The sequence below is a fragment of the Puntigrus tetrazona genome, chromosome 3, assembly GCF_018831695.1.
Source record: "Puntigrus tetrazona isolate hp1 chromosome 3, ASM1883169v1, whole genome shotgun sequence".
NCBI classification, from domain to species: Eukaryota; Metazoa; Chordata; class Actinopteri; order Cypriniformes; family Cyprinidae; genus Puntigrus; species Puntigrus tetrazona.
The window spans coordinates 13,972,073-13,995,036 of record NC_056701.1 but is presented as its reverse complement, the minus strand read 5'-3'; the positions used below and the strand labels follow the sequence as shown (position 1 = coordinate 13,995,036).

Genomic DNA, 22,964 nt, shown 5'->3' with positions numbered 1-22,964 from the left:
ATATGCATAAATGTTGTAGTGCTCATGAAAATTTATGTTTACTACATTAAAGTCTGCCTCTCTGCAACTGTTAATGAAATTTAAACTTCCACATTATCATGGCTCACGTATCCCTTCCGCTTTCAGACTGCAGGTCCTCAGGACTACTGAAAGAAGAAAAACAGAAGAGAAAATGGACAATCATATCAGAAGTGTTTAGACACAGTGTTTAGAGACGAAAATGGTAGAGAGTGTGAATTATTTATCATCTGGTATATCTTAGCTACCCCTACATAATCCTGCAGAAAATCACAGTGAAGCCACATAGTGACTGTTCACCAGTGCTCACTCAAGCATTGAAAACCAATTAATAATGTAGGTAATTGGTTATTTATTTCTAATATTTTTCTATGAGTGACAGTTATGTTGTTTGTTGTACTTTTCAGTCTTAAAACTCAAATGCATAAACAGTGGGCTATGGGCAGTGACCATAACATAGAGTGAACACGATAAACACGAAATATATCATTTTTAAAACATGCAGTTCAAGTTCATAATATTCCATCTGTTGGCCGTCATTTAAAAAGTCTACTCTACTGCCCTCTCGTGAAGAGTCAGAGCAACCCCGTCACTCAGGATGACGTGCAGCCGCTCTTTCAGCCAATCAGCGCGCAGCCGGAAGCTGGCCTCTCTTTCTGCTTCTAAAACGCGGGGGGGTCTCGTTGCTGCCAGAAATTACCGATTTGTCTGGAAACTAGCTATCCGTTGACCTTTTGTAAATGGAAAGTGTTTCTTCAAAAGAGAAAGATAACATGACATCCCGCAAACGAAAAAGGGAAGGGACGAGTGCTAAAACCGAGGAGAACAGGTAACTTTGTTTTGACTGGTAACTTATATGATCATATTCGTATCTGCATGCTGTGTACGCTAACTCTTTTATTGCACTGGCAACTTATTTTGTTCAATGTGATGCTCGTTCTTTCAGCTCTGAGTCTTGCCTAAGTCAGCCGAGCGATCAAAGTGTTCATGAAGTCATAACTTACGAGCCATCTAAGTTGCCAGGTACTGATCATATATGCTGCATCTTAATATTGTTAAACGATTACTGTTTCTTTTAAAGGTCTTTTTTTGTATTCCAACAGCAATCCACTATGATCCTGACACAACTGAGCCCATCAGCTGCAGTCTGAAATCTCTCGAGGAACTGTTGTCGTGGAAACGCAATGAAGCAAGTCCTTTTAATGTAGCCACTGTGCCTTTGGCTAGCAGGCATCCTCCACTGAACAGCTGCCCTAGACGGACATTGGTGTCCCATGACATGATGGGTGGCTACCTGGAGGACAGGTACAACTCAGAGGTTAACGGTTTGATTTTTAAGTATGTTATGTCAGTTTCTTTAGTTTTTTTTTTCATGGTCCTGTCTTTTCTGCTGAGGTTCATTCAAGGTGCAGAGGTGGAGATGCCATATGCTTTCTATCACTGGGAGTATATCGACATCTTCAACTACTTCAGTCATCAGATGGTAACCATACCTCCTGCGGTTTGGACAAACGCAGCACATAAGCATGGGGTGCTCTCTATAGGTGAGTGTCTTGGTGGGATTTTAAGGACTTGTTGTAAAAAGATATTTATCATGTCTTTGTAAAAAAAGCAAAAAGTATGCTATATAGTTACATTCCATTTAGCTGATCTCTGGGTCTGGCGATAACACTTTAGCATAGCTTAGCATAGATCATTGAATCCAATTAGACCAATAGCATCGCATTCGAGTTTCAGTATTTTTTTCTATTTAAAACTTGACTGGTTCTGTATGGTTCTGTACTAAGATCAGTGGCTATGACTAGGAACTATAGTCTGATTCCAAATATTTTCCACAGGTGCTCTCTTGACATCATTACGCCTGCTGCAGCAAACTTCCTTGATTATTATGCCATAAATAAGAGTATAGCAACTAGTCAAAAATTTTTCCTTTTTTATGCAAATAGTTTTTTTGTGCTGTCAAATGATTAATCGTGATTAATAGCATCCAAAAGTAAAGTTTTTGTTTACATAATATATGAATGTGTACTGTGTATATTTATTATGAATATATACAAACCACAGCTGCCCAACTCACTGCAGAATTAAACGTGCACCTCAGCTCTCTTGTTTCTGTCCATTGGGAGGTCCACAGGGTCAATATACATGGCCGTGCTGCTATAGCCTGCTATAACCTTTGGTCACTCACTTTCAGTGGTGCCAGCAGCGAAAACGCTTAGGCTGTGGACAATGTGAAACATGTATTGTTCTCTGATGAGTCGACCTTCACTGTCTTTCCCACAACCCGGAAAGTTACGTATGGAGAAGCCCCAATGAAGCGTACCACCCAGACTGCTGCATGCCCCGAGTGAAGCACGGAGTGGATCAGTGATGGTTTGGGCTACAATATCATGGCATTCCCTAGACCCAGTACTAGTCAGGAAAGTTTTCCTCCACCAGCATCACGTAGTGTCCTTTCCACAATTCTGCAAGAAGAATGGCTCAAAATCCCTCTGGCCACTGTGCAGGACTTGTATCTATCATTCCCAAGATGAATTGATGCTGTATTGGCTGCAAAAGGAGACCCTACACCGCACTGATCAATTATTGTGATCTAAAACCAGGCGTTTCAGTTTTATTCTCTAACCCCTGTATATACATATTATGTATGTATGTGTATACTGCTTTATTCACCTATGGGTGAGGCTTCTGGTTTATTAGAAGCTAAAGGTAAATAACGAGGAGAATAACATCGGCAAACGGAAAAACTGTTTGCGCTACAAACCAGTCTGTTCATAATTTAAGAAACACATAAAACACAACAATTTTCAGTATCAAGCAGCAACATTTACTGTTTTGTACAGCTAAAAACAGTTGGATGCAGATGAGCTTGAAAGCTAGATCCACAGGCCACGTCCATTTTTACGTCAGGAAATGGGTGGATACAAAAAATGATGCCTTTTGAAAGAATCATACTATAGTGGATATAAACATTTTGAATGTATACGTTTATTGTTGGAGGTTGACAGCTAGTGTTCTCGGTGTGGTGGCGTGATAAAGAGCAGCTTGGACATACTACAAAATTTCTGCTTTTGTGCTCCACAGAAGAAAATCTGCAGTGACGTGAGAGTAAATAAATAATGATTGCATTTTTGGTGCCTGTAATTAACACAGCCCCTGTAGACAAGAGAAACCAGAACTGATGTATTAAAATAGTCCTATTCCCCTCTAAGGCACGTTCATCACGGAGTGGACAGATGGAGCAAAGACGTGCGAGGCCTTCCTTGCAGATGAGGAGAGTTACCGCGCTGCTGCTGATAAGCTGGTTCAGATTTCCCACTGCTATAGCTTCGACGGCTGGCTCATTAACATAGAAAATACGCTGAGTGTGAGTAACAAAGGCATATCTGATGATACAGAAGCGTATGTGAACATACTGTGTGTGGTACATTACCCCCTAATTTCACTCCCTCTTCAGGAGACTGCGGTGAAGAACACTGGACCCTTTCTCCGCTACCTCACAGACCAGATGCACGAGCGCGTTCCAGGCAGTGTGGTGATCTGGTATGACAGCGTGCTGAAAAACGGCTCGCTCAACTGGCAGAACGAACTCAATGATGACAACAGGCAAGTGAGGGATTATAGAGGAGCAGGTCAGGTCTGTGACATTTGTGACCTCACAAATGTCACAGACCTGACCTGCTCCTCTATAATTGAATAATAAAAGATATTGTGCAGCTCATGTCCTTTTGTCGTCCTGTCAGAATGTTTTTTGATGCCTGTGATGGAATATTTACTAACTACAACTGGACAGAGCAGAGTCTGGAGTGGATGAAGTCCTACTCTGCCGCTCAGGGCCGCTTTGCTGAAATCTATGTTGGTGTTGATGTGTTTGCGAGAGGGAAGGTGGTCGGAGGGAAATTTGAGACCAATAAGGTTAGTGAAGAATTTTATATATAGAGAATATTTTTAAGAAATCTCTTATATTAATCGAGGCAGGACTTATCTGATTAAAACTACAATAAAATAGTTATGATGTAAAATATTATTACAGTTGTAAAAAATGGGTTCTGTTGTAATGTACAGTATTTTAAAATGAAATAATTTTGATGTGATTGCAAAGCTTTATAATGAGCAGTCATTAGTCTTGAGAGTCACATGATCCTTCAGAAATTAGAAAACATATTTGTAGTGGAAACTGTAATACACTTTTTCATGTCTCTTTAAAGAAATAGTTATATAAAAACATATTTTTTGTTATATAAAATTTTTACTGTCGCTTATGGTTCATTTTAAGCGTCCTTGCTGAGTAAAGAATTGAACATTACACATCTGCAATATCTCATTGTTTTTTGACTTGGAGTACAAGCTTCTTTTTGTTTTTCTGTTAGGCTCTGGAGCTTATTCGGAAGCATGAATTTTCAACAGCAATATTTGCTCCTGGGTGGGTGTATGAGTGCCATGAAAAGGAAGATTTCCGCCAAAATCAGGACAAGTAAGCTCTTTACTATGAGCACTCCACTTGGACTGTTCATAGTTTGCTCACTGTTTTGTGTTGGAACGTGTTAGTAAGCACCCACATAGGCACACACACACACACACACGGTTAATGGGGTCAGTGAGGACTCTCCATAGGTGTAACATGCTATTGCCCTGCACCTAAACCTACCCCTTTATGCATTTTCAGGTTAAAAAAACACAATTTAGCATGTTATTTAAGCCTTTTAAACTAAGGGGAAATTGGCAGTGTCCTCATAAACAACCTTTAAATTGTCATACCCATGTCATTTAACAAATTTTGTCCACAATAAACCAGCTCACACACACACATTTGTTTTTGTGAAAAGTAGGGATATCCAATTCTACACCTAACCCTACCCCTCACAGGAAACTGCATTCTTACTTTCTCAAAACAACTTATTCTGTATGAATTATAAGTTTTGAAAAGTGGGGGCATGGGGTTATGTCCTGAAAAGTCACCTTCTCCTTATAATACCTACGTCATACTTGTGTCATTTTACAAATTCATGTCCTCGTTTATCACAAAAATGCAAGCACACAAGCAAACGTCCTAGTCAGCAATGTGTTTTCTAACCACTCATTTCAGGTTTTGGAATTTGCTGTCTGATTTCGTTTATATCCACCGGCCCTCGTCCAGTCTTCCCTTCATCTCTTCATTCTGTCAGGGCTTTGGAAAGAGCCTGTACTGGCGTGGACAGGTACGCTGCACTAAAGATGTACTTTACACATCTATCTTGTTTCAACAATTCATCAATACTCAATTTCAGCCATTCATTGGACCAATGGTTACGAAATGTAGGGCACAAATAAATATAGCTTTTCATGGTTTCTTAAGATGTGAAGTATTTTTACATTATTTTTAGGCCTTGACCCTCGGAAGCAAGCAGTCTATGACAATTATACAATTATAGTTATAGTCCCAGCTACAACTGTAGGTATCTGTATTGTATCTGTATCATTCTGAATATCCATTTCACTACAGCATTTAAGACCATCAGTTTTAGTTTTTCAGCGTTTTATTTTTCTTTTAGTAAAACTAGTATTGAATTTACTTATCGGCCATTTTACATGCATCCCTGGAAAATTTCTTGCAGGTGGAGATGAAGAGAAGCTGGTTTAATCTGCACGCTCAGGAGATCCAGCCTTTGTACCTTTCTCAGGACCTGAACAATGATGGCTGGCTGAGAAGTCGTGGCTGCTCGGACGACGCTTGGATCGGTGGCAGCTCTCTGATGCTGGAGGGCATGGTTCCATCTGGACTTTCTGAAGTCTGTGCAAGGTACCGGAGGTTTCTTTTTCATGGGAGCACAAAAAAAACTTCAACCAAACACAATCTTTCTGCCGCTTTGTAGGATATTTTCTCTCCATGTTCCCTTGGCCCCCAAGACGTTTGTTTCTTTTGTCTACAAGCCACCAGCGGGGGTTAAGATATCCTTGGAGCTCAAAACGATAGATGGTCCCCTGTGCACATTCGATGGGACGGAGGAAATAGCATGTGAGACCTGGTTCTTTAGATATCTCACAGTCTGAAGCTTTCATGTTTAAAAGTGTGTATCTAATCTGCTTAATCTGCTGTGTGTTTAGCTAGCAGTGTGTTTCCAGAAGCGTTAGCAGAGGATAATCAGTTGGTTGAGCAGTTTGCGCGGAATTGTGGCCGTTGGACATTGGATGGCTGGGCTACCAGGTGAGAGTCTGAAAAATGTTACCTTTTCCTAGTTAACCAGTTGTATGTACAGTATGTATGTATTTTTAAAACCTAGCATGCCATCATATGAATAGTGTGATGAGTTTTTATTAGAATGCCATCATACGAATAGTGCAGAATCTTGCGTATTTCTAAAACAATTAAAAAAAAATCCTGAATGCTAAGAGCATCAAATACATACGCACTTAACTCATGCCAAAGAACAGAGCCTAGATCTACACTGAGCATGTATGCAGAGTTGTTGCACAGATGGTGTGTCGCAGCTTTTTTCCTCATTTTGACAAGCACATCTCACGGTTTAAATAATATTTATAGCTGTTATCTTATTACAAAAATAAAGCTGTATGAAAATTGACATTTATGTTGAAATGCATATCCTATACCTTCTCTAATAAAAGTCAATGTTGTTGTACTCCTAGATGTTTCCTGTTGAAAATGAATGGCTGCTCACTGCGAGAAGTTTGTATTCGTGTTTCCCGAGATGAAGGCAATGAAAATGTTTCCTTCAGGTGCAGGATTGGAGAGATTATGGTGAGTGACACATGCATCTTACAGATGGCTTTTGTTTGAATGCATGAAAAATGTATTTACTAAAGACTACTTTTATTAGATTTTAACATCAAATGTAAAAGTATCAACTGATATCAGTAAATTAATAAAGAATTGTCTTAAGTGATAGGCTAGACTTTTTTTCAAACAATAATGTATAAATGTTTATTATTTGTCATTTAATTGTTTGACAGCACTAATCAAATGTGAATTTAGGAATCTCTTTAAAAATATAGAGTAATTTCTGGCTTGGCTTACATATTTACACCATTAAAAAAAGGTGGGGTCTGCGATTTTATTTTATTTTTATTTTTTTATTTATTTTTTTTAATCTCCGCAAACTACACCTAGGCTGTATTTATTTGATCAAAAATACAGTAAAAGAGCAATAATGTGAAATATTTGTACAATTTAAAATTAAATGTAAAAATGTATAATTGTATTTACTGTCACCTTTAAGCTGAAAAAAGTATTCATTATTTTAATCTTACTCCATAACTGACGTTTGTGCACATATATGGTAGCTAATTGGTCTGCATCTGTTTTTTTTTTTTGTTTGTTTTTTTTGCACAGCTGTTAGATGCAGAGAGTCTCCAATCACCCCTGCAGTCAGTCAAAGGCATCTGTGTGAATGATGTGGTGTGGCACACAGGTGCTTTGAAGGGAGACGGACACACGCTAAAGGTTTTTTTTAATGCCACCTTACACTGGCAATACCCCACCCAACAGGTCCGCCATTTCCGGATTCACTGGAAGCATCTCCGCGGCCCTGACCCTCGCAACCCTCCTGGTCCATTGACTCTGATTGGCCGATCCTACTCTAACCTGTACCGTGTGGTGGAACTGGAGGTGCCTGCTGCTCCGGGTCTCATAGAGCTGGTGGTGGAGCCTGTGAGCAGAGAGGGATTCAGAGTGCCTGAAGCACAGTGGGGCCGACGCACTGTCAGCTACAGCGCCAGTTCCCCGGAGAGCCCATCAACGTGAAAGATGACTGCCTTAATACTCTATAACTCACACGCCATATAATCTCACTTCTATTTTATATGCAGTATAAATGCGTGATGAGTTGGTGCTAAATATGTATTTAGTGGTTTTTGAATGACTGAAAACTTTATTGAAGAAGCGGCAAATCAAATTTGTACTATATGCAATATTATATACTTTATTATAGTAAAAGCCGTTTTATGTACCAGAGTGCATTTTGAACATTATTATGCAAGGACCAAAGCGGTCCGCTTTTAGTGATTTCACATATCAATAGCTTTAAGTTCATAATTTAACACAGATTCATAAATGGCATGCAAACCTCATGAAAATAATCTCGTACCTTCTCCAAACATTAAAAAATATAAAATCAAAAATCTCTGCATTAGTGTGACAAGAAAGGAGATGATTCTAGTTTTCCTTCTTGACCTTGTGTTGCAAATAAATGGGAATGCTAAACAACTTTAAAGTTAGTCCTGTCTGAGCGAATGTAGATTTCAGGAAACAATTCAAACTGTATAAAAAATTATGACTTTATTGTTTGCAGGCATTCAGATTTACAAATGTTACAAGACACAGGCATTGAAAAAAAAAAAAAAATGAAGATCTCAAAGAAAATTGTCATGTTTTGGTAAAATTTGAGTGTTGATTGTCTAAAAGTGTTTAGCAAGCAATTCCAGTTTGTATCCATCACTCCTGCTGAGTCACCATCTTCAACATCCGCAGAGCCATTGGCCCCTGGTCAGACGGGATCTGAGATGATGTAATGGGTAGAGATAGTCACATACACTCATGAAGTCTAAAATTAAATACTGAGAAATGAATTTTCCCTTCAGGAAAAAAAAAAAAAAAAAAAAAAATCAAGCTAAACCACCACAGCTTCTGCGGTTATTGCCATGCTAAAACTATTTGAATATATCAAACACTGAACATGTTTTACAAAAAAGAAGATTGTGTACCATATGTCCAGCTTTGAGGATCCAGTAGAAGGCAAAGTTCTTGTAGGTCTTGTAGAAAGCTCCAGTCTGGCTCTCTGTTTGTGGGTCCTCCAGTGCTGTCCATTTCATTTTGCTGAAGTATTGGAGTCCGTCCCATTTCAGCTGTTTCACCCACAACTCCTGACCTGCTCACAAATAAACACAAATCAATCATCACTGCAGTGCAGAAACACTATCCTGACAGCACCCAATCATAACAGCCATCTTAAATATCAAACTGCTGAGTAAAATGGATTATAAAAAAAGCTTACTGACTTCCAAACACCATCTATTAACATCCGACCCCAGTGATCTAATCACAAGCAGTCAGCTGCGGCACATTATCAATTACACCAGGCATTAAAAAGCATTGTGTATGACCATTTGAGATCAGATTTAATGGACAGGATGGTCTCTGGTTTCATGACTATATAAATCAGTGTACAGCAAGTAGACAGACTTTGTTGTTGTCTGGGACACAGTTTTGACACAAAACTATCAAATGTAAATGACCCAAACGTTAGTCTAAAATGAGTCACCATTCTGAAGTGTTTCCTAATGTTTGACGTTCTCACCCATTGTGTCCACAATGAGATCCAGCTGGCCATTATAGACGGTAACATTGACCCCTGCAGCCAAAAGCTGATCTACAATGTCCACCACAGGCTTCATGAAATCTCCTGCCATGCTTCCAAACACTGCCCCAGCTTGTCCTGAAGAAACGGGAGAACACTTGTAAGGATCATAATGTGATTTTTTTTTTTTTACACCGATACCTCTGTAAATCATAAAAACACAATGACCTCCCCATGTGACATTCTTTGGTATGACACCAAGCTTCTGCCTGATTGGACCATTCATTAACTCTGAAAGGGACTGACGGTGCAAAGGTTGAATGTGGCGACGTTTCAGCGAGGCTGTAGAAACAAGACAAAATGACCAAAGCATTTCCATTTATGTAACGCAGAAAGTTTGAATTTGTGCATGTTGAGTTCCTCACAGAGAAATCCATTGTTTTGATCCGAACCGGTCTTCACCATCTCGTCTGAGTTTTGTGCGAGGATGTTATAGAAGTTCACACCATTTGTGTTCTGTAGCAAAATAAATTAAGGAACTGGATGAAGCACACATTCATTTCTTCAGTTAAACAACACATTAAGACCCCTCCTTGAATTTAATCGGACGCTCCTGGTGCTGGACTCACCTGTTCCACTACATTCTCTGTGATGGACCACAAGTCTGTGGCTCTTTGGTACTGGCCCTGTCTCACTGCTTCCAGCACTGCCTTTGCTGCTTTAGTCACCTCGCCCAGCCCATTGTCATCCAACAGAGACTATAAACCATGACATTTCCTTAAATATTGTACACTGCATTGAATATACACTATCATTCAAAAGTTTAAAAACTATCATGCATTTGAAATGAATACTTTTTAAGTGAAATTGATTAAAAGAGTGAAGAAATGATCTGTTTACTAAAGATTCCCCATTTCAAATAAAATATTTCTCTTATCAAAGTGTATCAGTTTCCACAAAAGTATTAAGCAGCCCAACTGTTTTCAAGCATTGATAAGAAAAAAATGTTCCTTGAAAAGCAGATTCTGAAAGGATCGTGTTCTGAAAGGATCATGTGACACTGAAGTTATCACAGGAGTTGATTACATCTTAAATATATTAAGAAAACAGCTATAATAGTATTTTACTGCATTTTGGACCAGATAAAACCAAAACCATTGAAAGGTAGTGTATTGCTTTGATCAGGCTAATGCAATCATGCTTGGAGATGTTATGATGAATTACTCACTGTGCTGTAAAGATAAGGACCCCATGTGATGACTGAATCTGCAGAAACAGAAAAAGCAATCAGGTGTGTTGAGTGCTGTATTGTAATGGATACACCTGGTTTATGCTGTCACGATGAATGTGCACAATGATTAGTAAACCAAGATTTGGTAACTTAAAAAAGACATAGCTGTACATAACCAGACTAAAAGCTTTTTACAGACCTATAGGAGAGATCCAGGAGTCTCCCAAAGCCACCCCAGCAAAGTTGCATTTGATTGTACCAGCTTGAACTGCCTAAAGAGATAGGAAATAAATATTCAGTGCAGATTAAAATGAGCTTAAGGTGTCGTCTGTAACTTAACAGCAAAACTAGTAAAAACTAGTATTTTAAACTGATGCCAGACTACTTTTGCAGAAGTAGGAACTATTGTGACTCTTCCACATCAAGCACATCATCAAGCACATGACTTTTTTTGGTCTTGTGTGTGTTGCTACAAAATTCCCTCTCATGAAGCCTAAATTGAGAACAATTATTTCAGTACCTTTGTGAGTTCGAAGGAAATAGCTGCTGCCATTTTGCCACCATAAGACTCCGAAAATATATAGAAGGGAGTACTCTGTTGGGGAGAAAAGTGAGATACTATGACAAATGTTGAAAATATATTCAATTCCGTCTGGTAGGCATTTTTGTTTTGCTCACTTGAAACTCTGTCTTTAGAGAGAAAAAGCTCTTGAGAAGGACCATCATGTCGGATGCCACCATTGAAACGTCCTTGGTGAGGGCATCTTCAGTGTCTGTGTAACTGTATCCGGTGCCCACTGGGTTATCCACAAATAGCACACTGGCAGCACGCACCTGCATAGACAAATATTTTTAGGTGAATTATAAATTATTCACAAATTCTAAAACCGTATATTATGCGTATGTCAAAAAGTTATATATAAAGAAACAATGAAGATCAAGAGTGGCAATAAAATATTCTGTCATTCCCAAAATAAACTCCTCAATCAATACAACAGATATGGAAGTTAAGAAAATATTTGTTTACATACCCAAGAGGTTTCTCTAGGCTTAAGGTCTCTGTCAAGGGGTCCAATTTCCTCAAAATTGCCAAAACCACAGCTAGATCCACCAGGGCCTCCCTAAAATAAACAGGAGCATGAGCGACCTTAGATGTACTTCAGAACAGAAATGGAAAATCAGGGTGGAAAAACAGAAAGGGTATAACAGCAATGTTAATGTGGATTGAAGGAAGCTTCCAAAGAGATATGATTTGGAGAAGATATATGACCGGTCACACTGGACAGATGAGGGACAAACCTGCAGCCACATAACCAGAGGTAGATCTTTATAACTGGCGCTGGAGCTGTTGGCGTAGTACAGCCACCAGAACATATGAGCTCCATCACGGACATCCACATATCCCCACGACTCTTTGGCTTGAACAGGAACACAACTACCTGTGATAGCAAGAACAAACGATTCTTGGGGTTTCTTATCGGAAGAAATATTTACAGGGAAAAGTAATGAAATTCGTAAAGCAATTTCTCCCCTTAAATATATTTTAATAAATCAGTAACAGTAAAGGTTTAATGAACATTTTGAGTAGGATTTGACGAAAAGTACTTGTTGTGCAGCATAGAATAATTACAAATAAACGTTGCACGTTTGCTTTACGTTTCATGTATCGGATTCATTAAAAAGAACCGACTCTTTCGAATCATCGCTTTATCACACAATAATTAATGTGAGTGCATGTTCGAAAACTCTCAACAGAACCTAAACTGAAGTTTCCTTATTATTTTAACCGGGCTCTCGGTTCGCAGACTTGACTTGCGTACATAAAAAGATGCACGGAAAAAAAACGGACATTATCTTTCGCTTTCAATTTCCATCCAAAGTTTCAAAACATTTCAGTATGTCTTCTCGTGTTGCAGTTACACTCCTTAACTACAAAACGTGTGACTGAGTCTAAAAGGATACGCATAATCCCTACAGATTTGTAATGGGTAACCTTCAGCAGCACATAATATATATATATATATATATATATATATATTATATATACCTTTCCATACATAAAAGCTCGCAGCAAATAGCAGCACAGCTAGCATGCCAGTCCACGAGCGCGCCATTATTATCGACCTCAAGCTCTCTCTCAAGCAGCCTGCCACATGGGCTGTGTTTGGACCCACCACCGGCTATAAGTACTCAAATACAGTCCTCTGGACACCGTGATGTGAGGCTCGGTATCATATGACTTCAGTCAGCTGACGAACAGGGAAGTAAACTGCAGTTATTGTTCTCTTCCACACCAACAGAGAGCAGCAGAGTGTTTGACAAGCCCTGTTTAAAACAGTGAGCGCCTCCATCATCCTCGTTGACGATACACGGCTCAGGCATGGCCACCTCCAGCCTCAATTCTGTCAGGGTTAGATTGTACTTCGACTATCCTCCTCCCGCGACACCTGAGTGTCGGATGTGTTGGTTGCTGGTGGACTTAAACAAATGCCGAGTTGTCGCAGATCTTTCCAGCATCATAAAGGAAAAGTTTGGCTACAGCCGCAGGACTGTTTTAGACTTGTTCATTGAGGACTGCTACCTGCCTTCCACAGAAAGTATTTATATAGTACGTGATAATGATAGCGTAAGGTAAGAACCGCTTTATGTAGTGATATGGCGAAAGTTTAAACAGCCTTTTTACGTTGATAAGTATTTATTCATCATATCTATTGACAGGGTGAAGGCTTCCAGTGCTGTTTATATTAATGGAGCAGAGGTTTGCCAAAACTCTGACGCGCAAAACCCAAAGACCAAGAAAAGAGGGAGAGATGATGAGACGCAGATCTGTGAAGGTCTAAGTAAAAAAAAGAAACCCGAAGATGTGCAGATCAATGGCTCGGCACCAGCTGAGGAGGCCAAGAAGAAGAAGAAAAAGAAAAAGAAAGAGTCTGCCACCCCTCAAAAAACCATTGAAACCCCATCTCCTACTAAAAACAAAAGAAAAAGCATTTCTGCTGTCCCTACCAGTGACAAAACAACTCGTGCAAAGATTCGCCAACCGATGTCAAGTTCTTCAGACAGCAGTGAGGATGAGTCTCACGTTAAGGCTCTTCCACTGAAACCCAAACAGAATGGCGCCGCCAAAAAGCCACAGAGAGTAAGATCACCTCCGGATGACACAGCGAAACCCAACAGCAGCGCTCCTGTACAGCCGCTTCTGGTTACACCTAAACTGTCTAGCAAAACCTCAAAACTTCCACTGCAGACCCCAACACGCAGAGAGAGCTCCACAGATTCGTCTTCCTCTTCCTCTTCGTCATCGCTCAGCCAAGCCAGAACTACAGCTAAGAAATCGCAAGAAGCAGCTCAGCCCTCCTCAGCTAAAGTTCAGGCTGTCTCGTCTTCTGTGTCCAAAAAGCCCGGGGATAACACCGGGAGCTCAGACTCTGAGGACAGTGAGATAGAGCTTGTGATTAAGAAACCTAACCTGCACGGGATGGGATTGAAAATCGCTGGTTTGAGCCCCGGTGTTAGTGAAGCAACCGGCAGGGACCGAGGAAACACGAGAGGTCAGGAGAGAGGCAGAGGCCGGGGGGCCAACCGAGGCAGTGGCAGGGGAGGTTTTGGTAGGGCCAAGGGAACACCGTGGAAACAAGACTTTCACTACAACTATGACAATGGTGAACGGCAGAAACAGAACGATTCTCTGACTAATGAAAGTTTTATTCTGCAGGTGAGTTGAGTGCAGCTACATTTACGTTGTCATCTTGCAGACACTTTTATCCAAAGCAACCTACAGTTTGAGCTACTCTTATCCTATTTTTATTTATTTTTTGCAAAAGTATTGCAAGAAAAATTACTTCTAAACTTGGTTTTCAACTAAGGCTCTGTGGATAAGATAAACACATCTTTAAAAAAAATGTTTGTTTGCTTATCAGGTCATTATTTAATGATAATCAGTGTTATTTTTTTTTTTTTTTTTTTTACAAAAAAACCCACTAGATTTTCTCAGTGACATTTGTTTGAAATAAATCATCCATAATAAACAGGTCTGTAAAAAGCAACACTGCGCTAGATAAAACATTTTCAACGATTTCAGCTAGTAGTAATTTTGGTTATATTAATTCATTAATAAATAATAAAAACAAACATAATTATATTTTTTACACTTTAATCACTAACTACAGTCATTTTTTTGTGTTCTTGTAGAATCCACCTGAAATAGCTCCCAGACGGGACTATGCAGCTTTACCCTTGCTGGCAGCTCCCCCGGCAGTGGGCCAAAAAATGGCCTTTAAGGTACAATGTGATATGATAATAGACTTTTTCTGATTCAGTGACCACATGTAAGTTGTCTTTGAGTTTTTCATGGTTCTCTATCGTCTTAAAGCTTTTGGAGCTGACTGAGAACTACACACCGGAGGTGTCTGATTATAAAGTAAGCCATTATTCACTTCTTTAATGTAAACCGTGTTGTGTGTAATGTGTAATGAACAGTTTACCGTTGTTATTTAGGAAGGGAAGATTATTGCATTCAATCCTCAAACAAAAGTGATGGAGCTTGAACTTCTTTCTCAACCTCAAGGTATCACTTTATTACACACTAGTTTGGGCTCTTCCTTCTGCAGCTGTACCTTATTGTAATATGTGCTTTTTAGCTCCAGCTGAACCTGGCAAGTTTGACCTGGTATATGAGAACCCTGATGGATCTGAGAGAGTAGAGTATGCTGTCACACATGGATCACAGGTACTGAATGTTCTCTTGAAGAAATATCAAATGAAAATTTACCCTCAAGTCATTCAATTCAATCTGCCGCTTCAGGCTAAAATATGAGTTCTGTAATATTTTCTAGTCTCCAGTGAAAGTACAGTTTTAAACATCCACTAGATTTTGATTTGAGAGGAAATCGAGGAGTTTTTTTTTTTCTTTTTGGAGAAATTATAGATTATGGATTTGTATTTTGGCCAGAAGTAAGGGATTAAAATGAGTTAATTGTTTTGTTAAATACAAACAGCTTTTTTGCTGATGGACTGGTGTCGTGGGTGTTATTTGTGGACTATTGTGATTTATAGGGTTTTTTTTAGCTGTTTTGGACCCATTCACTGCAGAGAATCCATTAGTGATTAGGTAAATGAAGAAATAAAAAATTTCTGGGTGACTTGAGGGTTAAGTACATTTTCAGCAAGTTTTCATTTTTTGGATGAAATATTTTTTTAAATATTCCATAATAACCCCCCCAATCACATATAATTGTTACAGCCAATCAGATTCTGTCTACTCATTAAAAAGGTTTTACTATGGATTGGAAATGCATATGAACTGTTCAGGGGTCACACTAAACAAAAGGCTAATGTTTTTGCTGTCATTAAGTAAATATGGGATTCATACGAGTTATAAACACATACACTTACTAAATTACATTTTGCCATTACCTTCATCAGAAGGGAGATGTTTTATATAGAAGTATTAGTAGTCGTATGGATAAAAATAGCTTGTAAGAAGAGTGTTTTTGAATAATTAGAACTGCGACTAATTATTTCTCATTTTAATTTCAGATTATAGATCATAATTACAACACTTGTTGGCAAGGGCATTTGACACCCAAGATATAAAGGGATAAAAATAAGCATGCTCCATGTTTAACACATGCAGTGTCCCGACATTGCTGTTGCGAGCACTGTTTGGCAAAGCTCTAAACCCTCTTTTGTAGTTTGGATTGTAAGCCCATCCCCCCAATCACACACACAAATGTCGCTTTCTGATTATCCCGTATAATTGTTGAAGTGAATAAGGGCAGTTCTTTGTACAAGTGTATGCTGTGGTAGGCTAAAACAAGCCTTTCTTTGATGTCTTTCCTGCAGCTGACTGAGCGTTGGGATTCTCTTTTGGAGCCCCGGCTCATTGTGGAGAATGTTGGATGATGGTCATACAAAACATGTCATCTGAGCCAGACCTTCATGGACAACCTTTTTTTTTTTTTTTTTTTTTAACGCTGTTTGTTGAAACAGCCGATTTCCATATCGTATTAACTTTTAATTTTATTCTCAATGTCAGTCAAATAAATATAGTTTGTTTTTTTTATTTGGGAGTAGAGGTGATTGATTTATTATTAGAGTGTGTTCGTACAGCGAGTGCAAATAGCCAACAGTGTTGGCCTAGGCTGTTTTTACTTGCTATAGAGAGAGAGGTTTAGGTTTTAGTATGATTCGCATAATTCCTTTTTAATCATTGTGTGAGTTTCAACTTTCACAATTTGCATTTAGTGTAAACTAGTTTCTACTTGTTGCTTTTGAGAAGGACATTTTAGTGTTAATTCAATAGTTAGTGTTCTGCTTAATAGTTTACACTCTTCTTGAGCTTGAAAAAACAAATACTGAAGCAATATGTCCGCTAGAATTTATAGAATTCATATATATATATATATATATATATATATATATATATATATATATATATATATATATATATATATTTTTTTTTTTTTTTTTTTTTTTACATATTTTTACATATATTTACTTGAATGCTGAAAATAAAGAAGAAATCTTATGGTATTGTTACATTGTGCAAAAAATGAGAGAGAAAGAAAGGAAGAAAATAAGGCACACTCTCTTATATCACAGGAGCATTTTATTTTAGGATCACTTTTTTTTGTTACATTTTTAATAAAGTAAATCCTTACATTTCATTTTATTTGTTTGATAGGAAAAACTAAACCAATAGATTTACTGCCTTTTTAGATTCTGTTCTATTTAGACTATTCTGTTAAGTAATGGAAATGTAATAGGGTAACTTGCAATCTAATCTGAAATGTTATAGTGGAACTATTTTATTTGCCTTTTTAAAGTAATACATAAAATTTTATATGATTTATTTTTAAGATTCTCTATCTTAAGTTTCTAATGTTTTCAACTATTAATCATTTTCAGATATATGTGTATGTGGTTATATGTTTCCCAAAAGACAAGATAAGAAAAATTCAAAAAGTATTGACCTCCCAGGTCTTAATGCATGGTTTTTCCTTCTGGAGCACCAATTAGTGTTTGAACCTTCAGTTGCATAGGAGACCCTCAGTTGTCCCCAGTGTGAAAAGCATACAGTAATTGTTGGAAAGGGTTCAAATGCACACAAATGCCAAACTAAATAATTTGTGGGACCTGAAGGATTTTTCTAAAGAACAAACAAGGAACTGCTAAACAAACATCCATCCATCCATCCATCCATCCTGTGGATTATTCAGGTAAAAGCACAGTATTATGAACCAATGGGATGCGAACATCTAATATTTTTTTTTCCAACTCTTACTTTCTCTTCTAAAATATATGTAACCATCTTATTTCAGTAAAGTAATTAACATTTGCAGAATCTAAAAGGGGGACGTAAGCCTTGACTGGTATCGTTCAACGGTTCTGACAGCACGAGCAAGAGATCAGGATTCGATGTAGTCGATAACGTATCCCTTGTTTTTGTTCCACCCCAAAATATTGTCACTTAATTCAATCCAATCTGATTTTTGATGACACGTGTGTCGCTTCCGTGAACCAACCGAAGCGAGCTGAAGGCGCTGGCGTCACACGCGACGTCAAAGCCAGTCTAGGCCCCGCCCCTCCGCTGCCGCGCCGCCGCTCTCCTCCGGCTGGACTCGAGCGATGCTGCTGCTGCTGATGTCAGAGCGCCGAGGCTGAGGCTGAGATGATGGAGAGCGCGCTCGCAGCTGCCCCGAGTCTCTAATACAGCGCGTTTGACAGCGCCTCTTCATAAGGATGGACGGCAATGTCTTCCCCGACCAAGAGCAGCTGCTGGTTTTCCTGAAGAAGCTCAAAGAAGTGTTCGACGTGTGCGACGAGGACGCAGACGGATATATCCGCGTTGAGCACTTCGTGGACCTCGGTCTACAGTTTGGCCAAGGAGATGAAGTAAGAACCTCTCTTCATGTAATCACACAGTCGTTTCTTTTCCTTCTGGAATGCTTGGCTTTTAATTCAACAGAACACTTTTGTACCTTACAGTGTCTGGGATCAATTAAATAAATCACTTTCTCCAGATTTGTGCAAACAGGTTGGTTTATGACGTTACGTATATCTTCTTTTCTGTAATTGGTGCCAAACCGGTGATATAGATTTATGATTTATGTAGGCTCTTAGCAGTTTAATAATTGCACTTCAGCCAAGTAACCAAGACAACCGTCTCCTCACTCTCCTTCATAAACTGTGATGTCATCAGGCATCACTTGCAGATTCAACAGTTCATACATATATATGTATATGTATATATATGTATATGTATATGTGTGTGTGTGTGTGTGTGTGTGTATGTATATATATATATATATATATATATATATATATATATATATATATATATATATATATATATTTATATTTTTTTTTTTTTTTTTTTATTAGACACTGGACCACAAAACCAGTCATAATAGAAAATGTAAAAAAAATTGGGATTTAAACATCATGTGAAAGCTGAATAAATAAGTTTTCCTGATTCTTTGTTAGGATAGGACAGTATTTGGCCGAGAATCAATTCACATTTAAGGTTTTCCTATGCCTATTACTAAAATCAGTTTTGATACATTTAAGGTAGGAAATTTACTAAATATCTTCATGGAGCATGATCTTTACGTAATATCCTCATGTTTTTTTTGGCAGAAAAGAAAAATCAGTAAATATGTATTTTTCAAGAATATACCACAATATTAATTGCATTAGACTCATTTCAAATGAGAAAATGTTTAAATGGATAGCTGGCTTACTTCCGTAACATAAAGGTAAAATTCATGGAATTAAATATTATTCTGAAAATTGTTCCATGAAAAATGTAACATTGTAGTTTTGTTATGTTGAACGAAATTCCAGCCTGCGTGTTTGGCAAGATGGCCAAAGTTACTTGTTTTTCGCGTACGTGTCACTGAAGACATTGTAATTCTCGTCCTTAAACATCATAAATGATGCATTAAAAACGACATATTCAAATGCTAATTTTCCCATTTTAATTTGATTGATTTCCTTTTTTAAACTGCTCATGATGTCCTGTCTCAAGCAGTGAGCAGTGCCGGATCTCTCAACTCTAGATCTTGACCTTGCGTTTCTAGCTCTGGTGGTTTGGCTCTGTAGTTCTACGTGTGCTTCTTGATAGGCTGCCAATAAGCGCTTTTGTCTAGAAATCTGTCTAATGGAGAGTATCTCTCCTCAGAGTGACTAGTCAATATCCACTGCCCTGCGTGAGTTCTGTTCCTGCTGAAAATCAGTTTGTGTATTTTATTGCATTCGACTGCATTCAGCTCTCTCATAACGAAATACGGCACGTGTCTGTGGGCATAACATAGCTCTACTGCATTCATTAATAAATCAATTTAAAGTGGCGATATAACAAAACATGATTGACTCCCATAAGGGTTTATTTAATGCTACATTAAAACGTCTCATTGCTTTCCTCCTCTCAGTTGATCTGTCAGTTCAGCTTATCTGCTCCAGAGAACTGCCTGTATTTAGAGCGTGACCAAAACAAACATCGTAATGGCAGGAATCACAGGTGCTTTGGCTAGTCCTCATTATCTTTTTCTCATTTACAGAGACTCCTGTTATTCTTCTGCCCAACCCGACCACATTGTGTTTGTCAGGAGGCATTTTTTTTTTTTTAAGTTTTATTTTTAATAAGAATCACTCAGGAGAAGATGGACCCCTGAATGTTCTTATGTCATTAGGCTGGTATGAAGGCACAATACAAACAGCAGACATTACGGCTATAAAAATGCTTATTTCCTTTACTGTCACCATGGCAATCCATGCTTAACAATCTGAGGATGCTGGAGAGGTCTTTCCTTTCAAAGGATGCAGTGCAGGTTGTTTTAGATTTGTAGGTTACACGGACTTGAACAGAGATATTTATCCTTTTTCAGATTGGCTTGAGATTTTGGTAGGACGTAAGTATTTTCTCTACGTGACTCAAACTGTAGTCTTTTTTTTTTTTTTTCTGGACTGTGTGCTGCTCAACCATGTGCAGCCGTTCCTGGTTGACGTTTGCGTTTTTTATTCAGCTGATTAAGGTGTTTAATTGGCTTCCTTTACACATTCAATTTAATCCATAATGAATTGTGGTGCCTCAAGGCTCTTTGACATTTAAAATGAGTCTGTAAAGTCTCGGCGGACGGCAGTAATGAAAACGAAATGAGCAACCTGCCACGGTTTGCCTGCAACTTTTTCAGGAAATCTTAATGTTGAGCATGGCCATAGGTACATGCACTGCACATCTGGATGATTAAAGTGATTATTAAGATCACAGATTATCTGATTAGATTGTTTTAAATCTAATTTGATGCCAGTTCACCTAGTTGTCACACTGCATTTTTATACCAAGTTAGGTTGTGTGACTGTTTTGCTTGCAAGCATGCAGGAGTCAGCAGTGGTGACAAATGGGTGATTTTATCTGATTGATAGTGGGCACGCAGGGGAAGGACTCGTCGTCTTTCTAAACCTTCAGTACAGATTCAATGCAAAATACAAATCATTACTGCTGCACAGGACAAACGCACAATGTTTAGCTGTGTGTGATCATCTCTCAGTGACTTGAGCATCACGTGGAACTGTGCTATCGGATGCTTTAAGTGTTTTGTATGCTGTGTATATCATGCCTTTTATATGTTGTCTTTATGTCTTTATGTTATAAACATACACTATAGTTTGGGGTTGGTAAGACAAACACTAAACCTAGTGTGCTGTAGATGGCAATTAATGGATTTTAGATACTGATAGATTGGACTTCTGTTGTTTTTTTGTCATTATATTTACATTAGTGCTGTCAAATGATTAATCATGATTAATTGCATCCAAAATAAAAGGTTTTGTTTACATAATATATGAGTATGTATTGTCTATATTATGTGTATTTAAATACACATACATGCATGTAATATATTTAAGAAAGAAACGTTATGTTTATGTGATACAAATTATAATGATTATGATACAAATATCTTCCTGCCCTTTGAACGCTCATGGTCATTACTTTATTATTTTTTTACATTTGTTTTGTATATAATTTTTATTTAGCTTGATTCTATCGCAATAGAATATAATTGAATGTGGGGAAAAAAAGTGGCCATAAAGTAGTGTATTTATCGTTAGTCAGACGCAAATGTTTTTGTGCCAGGTTGTACCAGTTGCAGCGCTACAGTCGAGTGCTTTGTGCAGAAGGAAGTGATGTAACAGCATGAGTGTGTGAGCGTGAGGTACAGTCACAGATGACCGGTCTCTCTGCGTGCTGCTAGTCACAGATTCTGACTCACAGTTGTGAGGAGCAGTTCACGATAGCAGCTTGAATGTTTGTGATGATCGTCTCCTAGCTTCTCGCCAATCCCTCCTACACTTCTTTTCTCGAATCCATTATTTACATTTCTCTGAATGTCATCACCTTATATCCATCTTTGCTTCCATCTCTATTTGCTGCTTTCTCATACCCTTTCCTTATCCTTTTTACGGGTCACCTTTTTCTTCACCCTCCATCTGGTCTTCGCCTTCATTCCTTATTCCTCCCTCTCGTCTCTCCCCTCCCCTCCTCCATCTCCTCCTCCAGTCCGTGTCCTGACGATGAGCTTGCTGTGATTGGTATGCGTGAAGAGCACGAGGATGTTTCGGTGCAGAACGTGTGGTGAACATGTGTGCCTCTGCTCTCCATCCCCTCCCACAGGCTTGCACTGGGGTGGCCTTGAAGAGTTCTCGCTAACGTTGAGCCCTTGATGAAGCGCTCATTAACAGCAGTTCTGCTTCACAGGGACCCCTACAGGAACACTCTTTGACACGATGTGAGGGTCAGCGGCATATGACTGAGCTTTAATTTAATCTTTTGCAGACGTTGTTTGACATTTCTAGGCTCAGACGTAACAGAGCTGGCAACGAAAATGTTGCTTAATGCTTCAAAAATGCTGACTGACTGTGAGGATGAAGATTGATGAAAGGCTCTTGCTTGATCGGTGAGTTCAAAGAAACAAAGAGTTCGCAGTTGGCCTGCAGATATTCTGGAGGTGGTGTGAATTTTTAATTTCTGCTGATCTCGCCAGTTTTTAGTTATGTAAACTCAACACAACCGCATGAAAGTATTTCTTTAAAGTGACATTTCATCTGAAAATGAAGGAAAGGGACAGTTCACCCATAAATGAAAATTACCCCATGATATGCCTACACTCTATCCGTAACTGGAGTCACATTAAAAGATGTCTTGGCTCTTTCCAGGCTTTATAATGGCAGTGGATTCAATAGTTCGATAGTCCAATGAAGTACATCCATCCATCATACAAAGCGCTCCACATGGTGTTAATAAATGCCTCCTGAAGTCAACTGATGAGTTTTTTTTAAGAAAATATCAATTTTTAAAAACTACTCTAGTTTCTGCTTCCAAATGAGATTCGCTGCCATTATAAAGCATAGAAGAGCGAGGA

The 22,964-nt window shown here is 38.6% G+C and overlaps 4 protein-coding genes across 7 annotated transcripts in view; 3 read left to right on the top strand and 1 right to left on the bottom strand.

Moving 5' to 3' along the window:
- The first annotated feature begins 661 nt into the window (after window positions 1-661).
- engase (endo-beta-N-acetylglucosaminidase) lies at window positions 662-7,961 on the top strand. Of its 4 annotated transcripts, XM_043235132.1 has the most exons (14): window positions 662-847; window positions 965-1,041; window positions 1,122-1,323; window positions 1,414-1,562; window positions 3,231-3,385; window positions 3,476-3,624; window positions 3,762-3,933; window positions 4,389-4,492; window positions 5,105-5,216; window positions 5,613-5,797; window positions 5,871-6,013; window positions 6,103-6,202; window positions 6,643-6,754; window positions 7,346-7,961. In XM_043235132.1, exons 1-14 carry the CDS (start codon window positions 759-761, stop codon window positions 7,754-7,756), a joined length of 2,160 nt encoding a protein of 719 aa, XP_043091067.1. In that variant the 5' UTR covers window positions 662-758; the 3' UTR covers window positions 7,757-7,961. The 4 variants fall into 4 exon arrangements, with proteins under 4 accessions (XP_043091067.1, XP_043091066.1, XP_043091069.1 ...); XM_043235131.1 differs by having other exon boundaries at window positions 1,122-1,562; XM_043235134.1 differs by lacking the exon at window positions 965-1,041 and having other exon boundaries at window positions 709-847; window positions 1,425-1,562.
- Window positions 7,962-8,264: 303 nt separating this feature from the next.
- scpep1 (serine carboxypeptidase 1) lies at window positions 8,265-12,783 on the bottom strand. The gene is made up of 13 exons (XM_043235136.1): window positions 12,595-12,783; window positions 11,839-11,980; window positions 11,571-11,660; window positions 11,218-11,373; window positions 11,060-11,134; window positions 10,739-10,811; window positions 10,537-10,574; window positions 9,938-10,066; window positions 9,734-9,824; window positions 9,537-9,650; window positions 9,309-9,446; window positions 8,716-8,879; window positions 8,265-8,509 (listed from the first exon to the last, which is right to left on the bottom strand). Exons 1-13 carry the CDS (start codon window positions 12,651-12,653, stop codon window positions 8,447-8,449), a joined length of 1,332 nt encoding a protein of 443 aa, XP_043091071.1. The 5' UTR covers window positions 12,654-12,783; the 3' UTR covers window positions 8,265-8,446.
- Window positions 12,784-12,825: 42 nt separating this feature from the next.
- Window positions 12,826-16,843, top strand: coil (coilin p80). The gene is made up of 7 exons (XM_043235135.1): window positions 12,826-13,170; window positions 13,258-14,254; window positions 14,731-14,820; window positions 14,912-14,959; window positions 15,037-15,106; window positions 15,180-15,268; window positions 16,384-16,843. The coding sequence occupies exons 1-7, from the start codon at window positions 12,920-12,922 to the stop codon at window positions 16,441-16,443; spliced, it is 1,605 nt and encodes a 534-aa protein (XP_043091070.1). The 5' UTR covers window positions 12,826-12,919; the 3' UTR covers window positions 16,444-16,843.
- A 1,309-nt stretch (window positions 16,844-18,152) lies between these two features.
- Window positions 18,153-22,964, top strand: part of rab11fip4a (RAB11 family interacting protein 4 (class II) a) — a 38,797-nt gene continuing 33,985 nt past the window's right edge. Inside the window, exon 1 of the mRNA XM_043235822.1 lies at window positions 18,153-18,435. Coding sequence (XP_043091757.1) covers window positions 18,283-18,435 — 153 coding nt within the window. The 5' untranslated portion in view covers window positions 18,153-18,282. The remainder of the gene's footprint in view (window positions 18,436-22,964) is intronic.